Consider the following 12,672-nt stretch of genomic DNA (forward strand, 5'->3'; position numbering starts at 1 on the left):
GCGAAGATTTTGGCACGCTGAAACCGAAACTGGCTCCAGAAATGCTCGATCAACTGTTTTTAAGATATCCTAACCTAAAAGTCCAAAAACGCGATTTTTACACATATTTTGTGTTTTTTTTGCAGAACTAAGAATAACATCTTCAAGTACAATCCTTCCCCTTCCCAAGCGTATTTTAAATCGTCCAAATATCTTTTATTTTCACCGATATGATATTTTGAAGTTACCGTCTCACCAAACTGTCTATGACAATGCGGCTAGACAGTTATACCGAGAGATCCAGAATGTTTGAAGCGTTTGGGGAACGCAGCCTGTTTCTAACACCATCTTTAGCATATAAAAATCTGTAGTATTGACAGAGAGAAGCACATGCTGCGAGCTCCAAACACTTTAATCATTCTGGGTCTCTCTGTAGTAACCTGCGACGCTATAACTGTCGACTCTTAAACCCCAATTTCCTTAACCCTCGTGTCTTATAACCTGCGATGAAATAACCTCCGACCCTTACACCCCGATTTCCTGAACCCTCCATCCTTGTAACCTGCGACGTTATAATCCCCGACCCTTACACCCCAATTTCCTTAACCCGCGAGGTTATAGCGTCGCAGGTTACTATAACTGTCCAGCCATTGTCATGGACTTTGCATCTGAGTGCATAATTTGGTGAGACGGTAACTTCAAATCATCATATCTCGGTGAAAAAAAAAAAACGATATTTGGACGATTCAAAATTCGCTTGGGAAGGGGAAGGATTGTACTTTAAGATGCTTAAGTAAAGATGTACAAAAAAATTACCTAACGATATTATATAACTTCAAATATGTGTAAAAATCATATTGACGTGATATCTAAAAAATCTTAGGTGATCGAGCATTTCTGATGCCAGATTCGGTTTCAGTGAGGCAAAATCTTGGCGAAATGACCATTCGTACTGAATCCACACGAATCATGTCTACCAGTGTACGAGTAATTAGCCACTATCTATCTCTAATTCTCAGATTCGTGCCCTGATGAGAAAATAGTTTGCCCTCCTACTACAGTCCCGTATGCAGGTTTTGAGTAATGTTAATGTAGGTACTGATATTAATTAGTATACTATTTTTTTTTGTTTCTATAAGAAATTTAAGTTTCCTCGTTGACATATCTATCAGATTATGTAGTAAATTAAACATTATGATGATGATAAATCAATAACATTTAAAACCACGATATAGGTAGGTACTATTATCTAATTTTTCTGTATCTGCTTGTAGAATCGCATCGATATACCTATGAGTTTCCGACCACACAACTAAAGTATCAATTAATTTTTGCTATCTGAAGTTTCAGTAATAGAACCGTAATTATCAGTCTCATGACTGATATTACTAGTACTACATTTCCACATAGAATTGATATCGACATATCAAGTTAAATAGTTTCTTTAACATAATACTATTTTTTAAATCTACTTCATGTATTCTCACTACCGGTTTTGATACTCATACAAGGTTACTAGAATGAAAGGTGTAATAATTTTTTAAATCACAATTTTTTGTTTTTAAATCAATTTATTGACAGGAATTCTTTAGTTATTTTAGGGCTTTCATATTTTTATAAATTTTCATAAACTATTAGGTGAAGTTGTGCGCGTATAAACCCTTTACTTTTTGTTATTTGGTCATTAACAATAATCTAAAATAACAATAATCTAAAATAAAAAATAATCTGTCTATTAATTACTATTGAAAAAAAAACAAAATCGGTTTGAAATTGATTAAGTAACCCATTTTCGTATATTATGAACTGCTTTTCCAAGCGCGCCACTATTCTATGGCTAGAAATTGGCCTCAATGATTTGGGATCGAGGGGGATTATCCCTATTTATCCTGCCTCATCTCGTGTAGGCCTGGACAGCCTTCGTAGGTGGGCCCCATCCGTCGTCTACCCCGACCGCAATTGCGGCCGGTGTAGGCGCTTTGTGGGACCTCCTTTTGTCCTGGCTGGGCCCCGCCGGCTAGGGCCCTTTCTTCTGGCGCTCTTCTTGCTTCGCCGGCTCGTCTGTGTAAACCCCGGGGGTAGTGTCATGTTTATGTGTGGTATGGTTGGGTAGGGTAGTGCGGCTATGCAGCCTGGGATGCGCTTTGCTAAGGTGGCCCTTAGGCTAGCGCGGCGGGGAGGGGTAAGGAGGGTATGGGGGGGTGTGTATGTGTGTGTGTGTGTCGTTGTCTTCGTTTCTTGATCCTAGCTGTCTCTGAAACAGAAAAGGTTAGCGGGCAGGGGGGGGGGCATTGGGGTGTTCACCCAGGGTCAAAAAGTTGGTGTCTAGGTCTTTTGTGTTTGTCGGTCACGTCGGGTACGTAGTCAACGGCTTGCCTGAGGAGGGGATTGTCATGTCTAGCGGCTACGTCAAATCGTTTCTCCGCGTTTTGTCTTATTGTCTGTGTAGCGTTTGTGTATTGTAAGTCTCGTAATATGTCAGTGTTTCTTACGTACCAGGGCGCGTCGGTGGCCGTGCGTAGGGCTATGTTTTCCACAGCCTGTAATGACTTTAAGTGGCTTTTTGCCGCGTGACCCCACGCCGTGGAGGCGTAGGTTAGCTGCGGTTGAAGTACCACCTTGATAAGCGTTCGCTTATTCCTTAAACTGAGGGTGTTTCCACCTTTGAGTAAGGGATAGAGCCTAGCCCTGGTGGTCTTCGCTCGCGCCACCGTCTCCACGATGTGCGGTTTCCACGTGAGACGCTGGTCCATCGTCACGCCCAGGTATCGTGTTTGTCGATTCCAGGAGATGGGTTCCTGGGATATGTCAGTCTGTCGAGGTTTTGTGGGATTTTTCGTTTGGTAAAAAGGATAGCCGAACTTTTGTTGGGATTAATTTTGACTTTCCACCTGTTGCACCAGGTTTCAAGTTGGTCTAAGGAGTTTTGGAGGAGGGAGACGGAATATCTAGGATCTACGGATTGGGATGTGATAGTCAGGTCGTCGGCGTATAAGTATATGTTGGTGTTGGGGGGATGTGGGATGTCGGAGTTGTAAATGGTGTATAAGTGTGGCGACAGGACGGTGCCCTGCTTTTCCAAGCAACCTGTGTTATCAATCCCGACACGATGCTGACTTTGCAACCCTTGAAGTTTCATTGTTCTGCTAAACTTATTGTAAATATGGGTCAAGTTCATTGTTTAATCAGTTATCGTATAGAGGTAATACAGAGCTCATACCTTTGAGATTATTGTATTCATTTCGACTTTATATTCATTCATACTTTTGTGAAAGTTTTAAAATAAAAAGAAATTTTGTTTTTAAAAACTCAAACCGCTCGGCACAAAAGTTATCTACTGCTTTGTACATACAAACATGAAAAACAAATGGTACTAGAAAATACGATATTTTGAAAAAACTATCAGAAATATTGGCAATCTGTCTAGATTAATATAAAAATAAAATATTATTTTTATCTAGGTATAGCTTTTTTTTCTTGTTTAATATTAGGTACCTACATTGTCAACATTTTTCCGTTACACCATAGAGTTAAAGATATACAGGTAAACAAAATTGTGATTTTTTGTAAGATTGTAATGAATGAATCATTTTGACGCTGATTTAAAATAGATACGTTGTTGATATTCATCTTTTAAAAATTAAAAACAAATTGTAAAACGCAAAAGGCTGTTGTAAACAAAAGTTTGGTAAGTGGTGAAGTAAGTAGTTAAGTCTGATGTAACATTTTTAATTACCGTCTGTTACAATACGTTTTTTCTGATAACTACAATATACATATTTGCAGATTATCTGTTTTGGATATTTCTTTAATATAAACAATTATTATACTTTATTCAATCTTTTTATTTATTTCATCATATAAGAAATGCAATATTAATATTTTATTACAAAAATACTTTGATAACCGATACAGATTAAATAGTATTTTTGTTTTTCATGTCATGTTTCTTTCACAAAATAACTCGTAAATTGTAAAATGTGAATGTGATATAGGTGTACATGTTTTTGTGTTGCTGGAACAGTCATAAATCAAAGTTTGGAAAAAAGGGTATAGTTTACTTTTTAACATTGTCCACAGTTAGGAAAGTTTAGGTCGTCTGTTGTTGTGGTAAATCTAAGTGTGCTACGCAGACATCTTCGGTCTGTTCTGTAAGCCGTTTTGTAAGCCGTCACGATCATGGGGGCATTGCGATCGACACCATCAGATTAGAAGTGATAAATTACGAATGTCATATTATTTATTACATTCGCACACTTTTAACTATTATTACAATTTAAACAACAAATTGCCTCTTTTTGAGACGTCCTCTCTTTTTAACGGCGTCGACTCTGTTGCCCTCTATTCGCGGGCGATCTAACTTGCCCTAAACAATGTCAACAATAATAGAATGAGAATGACCAATTATTCTTGGCTTAGAACATATACTACATGGAAGCACCGCGTGTTAAAAACAGTAAACGCAGTAGACATAAAGAGCTACCTATACTTTGGGTACTGCTCTCTCTCTTAAATTTTTTATTTAAATAGCACCAGAATAGACAAGAGCGATAGAGAAGGATAATACCCAAACTATTTCTTTCTCTCTCTATTACTCATCTACACTATCGCTATAAGCAAGCGTGCTCCGTCCATGTAGTATATACTCTAAGCTTTTTGAAGTTGTTAACCGCAGAAGGGGAATTTCATGTTTCATTTTTACGAATTTTTTTTACAGATCTTGTGTAATTTGTGTTACGGATTTTTTCACATGAATCTCTGGATACAATAACTCGCGCGCCATTATTCTATGGCTAGAAATTGGCCTCAATGATTTGGGATCGAGGGGGATTATCCCTCTTTATCCTGCCTCATCTCGTGTAGGCCTGGACAGCCTTCGTAGGTGGGCCAATACAATAACTGTTTCTACAATGTTAATAACATGTTCCATGGTGCTGTGACTTGGTTTTTGACAGAGATGAGATGACATTGACAGTTGAGATTTGAGAATTGACGACAGCTTGGTATGGAATGGAATTATGGGAAGTCGGATGGAATTGTCTAAACATGGATATGTTTGCATTAAAATAATTTTAGCTTTTTTCTTTTAAAAATAACTACATTTCAATGGGGCCTATATTGCATAAATTGTACCACTAAGTTTTATCACACTAGGGTAAGTAATATTTTTATATTGACGCTTGTTATTTTCTCCCTTGTATTGATTTTTATCACCCCAACATTTTCAGTAGATATGGATAATTCAGCTAAAAAAGTTATTTCTACGGAGGACAAGCGGTTATGGATCGGTAATTTGGATCCTAGAGTTACTGAGTAAGTGTTCATCAAATTCTAATAACACAAATCTCACAAAACCTGCTTTACTAACAAAGGAGTATATAATTGTTTTTAGAACAGCTTTAATTGTTACTTTTTTTAATTATTTGTATATTCTCATTGTTAAAAATTTTATTTGTAACATTTTAACGTCACATATTCAACCCTAAACATTTTTAACTTAAACGTATCTTTCTTTTACTGGTATCACCTTCTAAAACTTGTGCAAAAACATGGTGTTATTGAGAAGTTTGATCTAATTTTTCATCGAAACGGACCTTTAGTCGGACAACCAAGAGGTTATGCTTTTGTTACATACGTAAAACAAGAAGACGCTATTATTGCAAAGAATGCATTACATAACTTATTAGTGGGACAGAAGAATATCATAGTAACTTGGGCACATAGTGTCAATAATGTAAGTAACAGTGTTATTAATAGAGCATTACCTACAATGGCTATTTTATGGTAGGAAGAAGTCGAGAAACCAAAACCTGAAATAGTAATACCTGCATTAGCTATGTCAAAAGAAGGTAAAAAGACTGATAGGATATCCCAAATTCAGGCTATCGAGGCTAAACTAAAATTAATGGAGAAAAAACAAGAAGACGAACTTAAGATAAATGATACGGTTGCAACTAAACCACCTGTTATCGTACAGTATCAGTATAATAAGTCGCAGACAACCGCCATCAGTAGTTTCAAACACAAACATCCCCTCAAGAAGAGTGATAGGTATAATAAACCATATAGTAAAAGCAAATTTAGGAGATAATTATAATTAGGTATTAGATTTGATTTATGTATTTATTTATTGATTATGTACGAAACTACTTACAAATATTACAATTATTGTTATAATTACTTTGTTGGTTTTTAGGATAATAGAAATTGAGTTTTAACTTTTCGATTTCATTTTAAATCTTTCTCAGATTTGTAATTTATATATATTTAGGCAACTTAAATGATTACAGTTATTATAAAACTTACTAATATAAATATAGCTAATCACAAAATTAGCTAATAAATAGCAAATTTTTTTGTAATTTGTGCTTGTATTTGTTAGTAAGTTTTATAACTTTGCGAAATTATTTAATTGTGTTTATTTCCTGTTACAACCCTGAGGATGATTTAAAATTAAAACAAAACGTTGATGTAGCAGAAAATTCAAATTTATCATAAAAAAAAACAAAATAATTATTACAACATTGAGGGATATGATTTTTAGCACTATTAGAATTGTTGCAGTGGGGTCCAAATTATAAACTTTTTTATGTCATTTATGAAAATGATAAATTATGAACTTGTAAATTTACAGAATATATTCTCAGTATGGATATGAACCGAATAAGTTGAAACAAATTTGAACAAGTTTACCTTAATATACAAAACTAATTTTTTTGATTACTTTTCTATTAAACAAATTAGTAAATTATTGAAATATTTTTCTACTATTTCAAACAAATTATAGATCGAATTAACAACTTATGAATAGTCTCTTGATATTTTTTAATGTTAGTAATTAATATTTATTATTTTATTATTAATAGTTTTCTAATTCGTCATGTACTCTAAATATTTTCTTATCAGCTTTCCGAATTAACACAAGTAATCAGTAATCACTTTGTCACATATTGTTTTATATTGCCTTGTCTTTTAATAAATTTCATTCAGTTTAGCACCATTTTATAAGGATTTTTAGAATTAAATTAAGAATATAACAGCTTAAAAAATATTGTAAATACGTGTAAAATACACCACAAACATAGATTTTCTATTAACTAATTTGTTTTAAAAATATATGAGTGATTTTATTAAATTTTGCACTCGATTTTGCACTTGATTTTGCAATTTTGTTAATATGTATTATGTTAATAGAACTTTAAAAAGTTCGTTTAAATTACACAGCGTGTCCCACTAGTGCGGGAAAGTCCAATATCTATGTTAAAATGAGGAATATATGGATTTTTCTTTTTACTGTGTTGCCACATTTCTCGGAATATACAAATTAAAAATATATTCAACTATACAGGGTGTTCCACTTTTCCTGGCCAGACACCAACTTTGGTTTTTCAAATGGAAACACACATTTTTTATATTCCTTTCGGTTTCTACATAAAAAATAATGGGTACTTTGTGTAGAATAGTTCTATTCAAATATTCACAGTTTTTGAGATATCTTGCTTGAAAGGTTTTTATGGTCGATATTGTCTGCTTACATTTTCTGATACTGACAGGTTATACTAATAGCTACTAAGCCCATTTCTTATCAGATGTTTAGTAAGTATGATTCTTCCAAATCATGCTCCAAAAACTAGCCTGCGTTATACAGGGTGTTCAAAATATGTCAAAGTTGCCAATTTAAAAATTGAAAATTCTCGAATTTTTTAAATGCAGCACCCTGTATATTTTCATACCATGAGATGCAGAATTAAATTCTCTACAACTTTGCTATACCTGCTCCTATACCAAAATTCATTAGTTTTTCATGAAATCTCATTTCGATGAAAAAAATGCGAAGTTTACAAATAGCTTATATGTAAAATAACATAGTAGGCTCCTGTCAAAGGATAATCTAGAAAATTTTCGATTCACATAAGGTTTAATAGAAAAGCGACATTAATAATTGTGAAATGAATTACTCTAAAGAATAATTAGTAAATAAACAATAGAATAATTAGTAAAACTCATGGTAACTGTTTAGACTTGCCAAGTCGTATTTACCAAGCTAATAATCCAGATTTACAAAGATATCCTCGTACAAAGTGTTTTGTAACTGAAGGAGAGGTTTGAAAGAACGGCAAATGCAAATTATGAGAAGACAACAAGAACACACACATGCAGTAATCAGAATAGTCAAATTGACATTTTGGGATGTGCAGTCCAAAATCCATCTACAAGTGTCAGAGAAATTAGTGATGAAATTAGTATTTCCAAAAGTGTGGTTAATAGAACGTTAAAGAAAATCAACCCCCCCCTATCATTCTGAGCATCACCAATTCTTAACACAGCAAGATTTTCAGAAGCGAGTACAGTTTTGTGAGTGGGCAACTATAAAGCTACAATATGAAATTTTTTTTTCAAAGGTGTTATTTACTGACGCGTCATCCTTTGCCAATACTGGTCGAGAGAATCGACATAGTTATCACCATTACGCCGATCATAATCCCAGATTAATAAGACAAGACGATTATCAACACCGCTTTAATGTCAACATTTGGGCGGGAATATGCGGAGAATATGTCATTGGACCACATTTTATTGAAGGAAACTTAACGGGTAATGGGTATTTGCAATTTTTACAAAACGACTTGCTCCAATTGCAGGGACATATTTCTCCGGATGACTTAAACAGTCAGTGGTTCCAACATGATGGTGCCCCAGCACAGGCCACACTGACGGTAAGTTTTCTCATTATGTAAGTTATGTAAATTCATAGAAAAACTGTTTCAGATTAGAGAACACTTAAATGGTTTGTATCCAGATAAGTGGATAGTTAGAGGCGGTCCAATTCCATGGTCTCCCCGATCCCCAGACCTGTCTTGTCTTGATTTTTTTTTATGGGGCTATATAAAAGACAGGCTGTATGAAACTCCTCCGACAGATATAGAAGATTTACGGGCAAAGATAAGAAATGCTTTTTGACCGTAACTCCGGAAATGCTGCGAAATGTGTCAAGCAATTTTCGTCGTGGAATTGCTAAATGTCTAGAGAAAAATGGCAGACATTTTGAGCGGTTACCTGTTAATTACTAATTACTAATTTAACTAGGTCTTTATTACTTTTGTGAGAAATGCACGATGTTAATTTACTGTTTTGGATACTGCATGCGTGTGTTCTTGTTGTCTTCTCATAATTTGCATTTGTTGTTCTTTCAAACCTCTCCTTCAGTTTTACAAAACACTTTGTACGAGGATATCTTTGTAAATCTGGATTATTAGCTTGGTAAATAATCTTGCCAATAAACAGTTACCATGAGTTTTACTAATTATTCTATTATTTATTTACTAATTCTTTTTTAGAGTAATTCATTTCACAATTATTGTCGCTTTTCTATTAAACCTTATGTGAATCGAAAATTTTCCAGATTATCCTTTGACAGGAGCCTACTATGTTATTTTACATATAAGCTATTTGTAAACTTCGCATTTTTTCATAGAAATGAGATTTCATGAAAAACTAATGAATTTTGGTATAGGAGCAAGTATAGCAAAGTTGTAGAGAATTTAATTCTGCATCTCATGGTATGAAAATATACAGGGTGTTGCATTTAAAAAAATCGAGATTTTTCAATTTTTAAATTGGCAATTTTGACATGATATTTTGGACACCCTGTATAACGCAGGCCAGTTTTTGGATCATGATTCGGAAGAATCATCCTTACTAAACATCTGATAAAAAAATGGGCTTAGTAGCTATTAGTATAACCTGTCAGTATTAGAAAATGTAAGCAACCAATATTGACTAGAAAAACCTTTCAAGCGAGATATCTTAAAAACTGTGAATAATTGAATAGAACTGTTCTACACAAAGTACCCTTTATTTGTGATGTAGAATCCGAAAAAAATATAAAAAATGTGTGTTTCCATTTAAAAAACCAAAGTTGGTGTCTGGTCAGGAAAAGTGGAACACCCTGTATAGTTGAATATATTTTTAATTTGTACATTCCGAGAAATGTGGTAACACAGTAAAAAGAAACATCCATATATTCCTCATTTTAACATAGATATTGGACTTTCTCGTACTAGTGGGACACGCTGTATTTCTAGTAGTGATGGGCAGAATTGGGTATTCTTAAGAATCGAGTACCTGGTTCTCGAATACTTTTAAGAATCGAATGATTATCCGGAAACTGAGAATCGAGAACCAAGTGCCGAGAGGAAGATTAATTGTTGTTTGATGCACATTGTAATCGCGGTGCGGTGGTAGATTAACATTTTCATTATATAAAGTTTTGTGTAGCATTTAAAGGAGGACGACCCTCAAGGCCGGTTTGTGGCCTAATTTATTTTTGTCTGAAAAAATTGAAAAAAAATTTTTTAGTTCCTACTAGCAATACTGAATCGTTTCCACCCTAAACGAACCAACCCTCTCACCTTCCTTTCCCCCACCACCCCCTTAAATGAGCTGAAACATTTACGTTCAATAAAACGAAAAAGAAAAAATCAAAAATTATACATACCTACATGTTTGTGCATATTCGATTAGCCACTTTGAATTTCGTGATTCTGAATTCATAATTGTAATGAGTGATCCAAGAAAGTTTCTATAAACAAATATTTGAGGATTATGAAGATCTTTTTAATTTTTTTGTCCGCCATATGGAATACGTCATTTTGAATTTCAAAATTCTGCCTTCAGATTCGTAATCAGAGACCCAAAAAAACCCACTACACAAAAATTCATTCTAATAACATTTTAATTTTCCTGTCCGCCATATTGAATTTCGTGATTTAGTGTCCAGATTCGTAATTATAGACCCAAAAAACCCCATTACAAAAAAATTCATGCATTTTGAAGATATTTCAATTTTCTTGTCCGCCATATTGGATCCGCCATTTTGAATTTCGTGATTCTCAGACCAGATTCGTGATCAGCGACCCGAAAAACTCTTCATATGTAAGATTCATAGGAATTGAATGTCTTTCACATCTCTAAGCTCTTTAAAGATTCCTCTAATAAGCGATGGTTTCTCCGGCATTTAAAGTGGTGGAGCGGGAAAGGAGGGTAAGGGTGAGCCAAAAGTAAATTAGGCCAAAGACCGGTCTTAGGGCCCCTCCTCCTTTGCTTTAAAATATATTTTTTGTTTCTAATAAAAATTTAAATATTTTTTTTAAACAATATGTGCGTAGATATATTGATTATTTGAAATTCTTTCTATTTACGAGTCATTCGTTTGTCCAAGTGAGAACTTTTTAGTAACCACCGAGAACCAAAAAATATTCCAATTCATTCAGTATGATGAATTAGTAGCTGATTTAAATTAATTTCAATATTTCTCACACTGCAATATATTTGCTAGATAACCTAGCAACTATCGAGAACATAAAGTATTCAAATACTTTCAGCAAGTATGCAAGAACAAATACTTTTAAGAATTGGACATAATCAATTTTTCATAAGAGTTCTCCCATCACTAATTCCAAGTCAAAATGTCTATAGAAAAAATCTGTCATTACTCTAAAATTAAGTAGAAATTCAGAAATATTAAATGTATAGTATTTTTTAATATCATACACAGTTTTAATTGCAAAATAGTTCCTACTTGTAAAAATTTTTAAATGAATACACTCCTTTTGAATAACAAATAATTCTAAACAAAAAAGGAAGTCACTGGTTGCATTAAATATTGAAAACCAATGTAATAATATTTGTACCTTTTATAATATCAATTTTATTTTTTTAAACTGGTTTTAAAATAGTGCAAAATTATCTAAATTCTATAAAAATATGTAAAAATGTAATTGTAATTATACTCGTAGTTGTGTATTGAAGAGTATTTTTCAAATTACAGAATACGAATATGTATTAAATTATGAAATGGATATTGATCAAATAGTGAAATTCACTAATATTGTAACTCGAATCAGCCTTACAAGCACTGAAAAAGTTTCAAAAACAAATTTTTGTTTACAGAGATTGCTTGTAACTTCTTTCGATTTAAATACATCACTTGAATTACCTAATAACCTCATACATAAGACAAGAGTGCCAAAATAATTATCTTCAGGAGTAGACTGTGAACTATTTTATTGCATAATGGGTGTAAAGTAAAATTGTCAGCTGAAGATATTTCTTTTGCTTATTTGCCAGGATTCAAATGGTTAATACATGCTTTTTTTATGCCCTGTCAATTAATGTAAATAATATTTTGCATATTCCTTGTAATATTTTTTGGTATTAGTTTGTGTACAGCTAATTGCAGTAATACAGTTTGAATCTCAGGTTTCAATGATATTATGTTACCTACGTACTAGTTAAGTACCTATATTTTAACAAATGTTTAATGAAATGTATTTATTTTAATATAATTTAGGTACATATTTGTGAAGTACAAATTTATAATGAAATACTGTGTAAAATGAAAGAAATGCTTGCAAAATGTGAAGTAAAGATGTCAATGCAAAAAATTCTTTTTTTTTTCTGGAAAGTACCTGCATATGATACTATTATTTATTATTTTTGGTATAGGTCAAATAACAAATCCATCTTTTTAACAAACTATTTTAAAAAGTTAACTCATCTTGTGTAGTGTAATCCAAAGTAATTACTTTCCCAGATTTTTTTTTAGATACATAAATTTTATAAAATCAACCCTTGCCTTTGATTGGCCCTTTTGCCACAAATTGTTAATTATTTAATTTGTTTACTTCAACG

The 12,672-nt window shown here is 33.2% G+C and overlaps 1 protein-coding gene across 2 annotated transcripts; it reads left to right on the forward strand.

Moving 5' to 3' along the window:
- Positions 1-4,978: 4,978 nt before the first annotated feature.
- LOC108913834 (probable RNA-binding protein 18) lies at positions 4,979-6,973 on the forward strand. Of its 2 annotated transcripts, none has more exons than XM_018719475.1 (4): positions 4,979-5,134; positions 5,208-5,292; positions 5,500-5,713; positions 5,768-6,973. In XM_018719475.1, the coding sequence occupies exons 2-4, from the start codon at positions 5,213-5,215 to the stop codon at positions 6,068-6,070; spliced, it is 597 nt and encodes a 198-aa protein (XP_018574991.1). In that variant the 5' UTR covers positions 4,979-5,134; positions 5,208-5,212; the 3' UTR covers positions 6,071-6,973. The 2 variants fall into 2 exon arrangements, with proteins under 2 accessions (XP_018574991.1, XP_018574989.1); XM_018719473.1 differs by having other exon boundaries at positions 5,211-5,292.
- The last annotated feature ends 5,699 nt before the right edge of the window (positions 6,974-12,672 follow it).

The sequence above is a fragment of the Anoplophora glabripennis genome, unplaced genomic scaffold (assembly GCF_000390285.2).
Source record: "Anoplophora glabripennis isolate ALB-LARVAE unplaced genomic scaffold, Agla_2.0 scaffold819, whole genome shotgun sequence".
In the NCBI taxonomy this organism is placed as follows: domain Eukaryota; kingdom Metazoa; phylum Arthropoda; class Insecta; order Coleoptera; family Cerambycidae; genus Anoplophora; species Anoplophora glabripennis.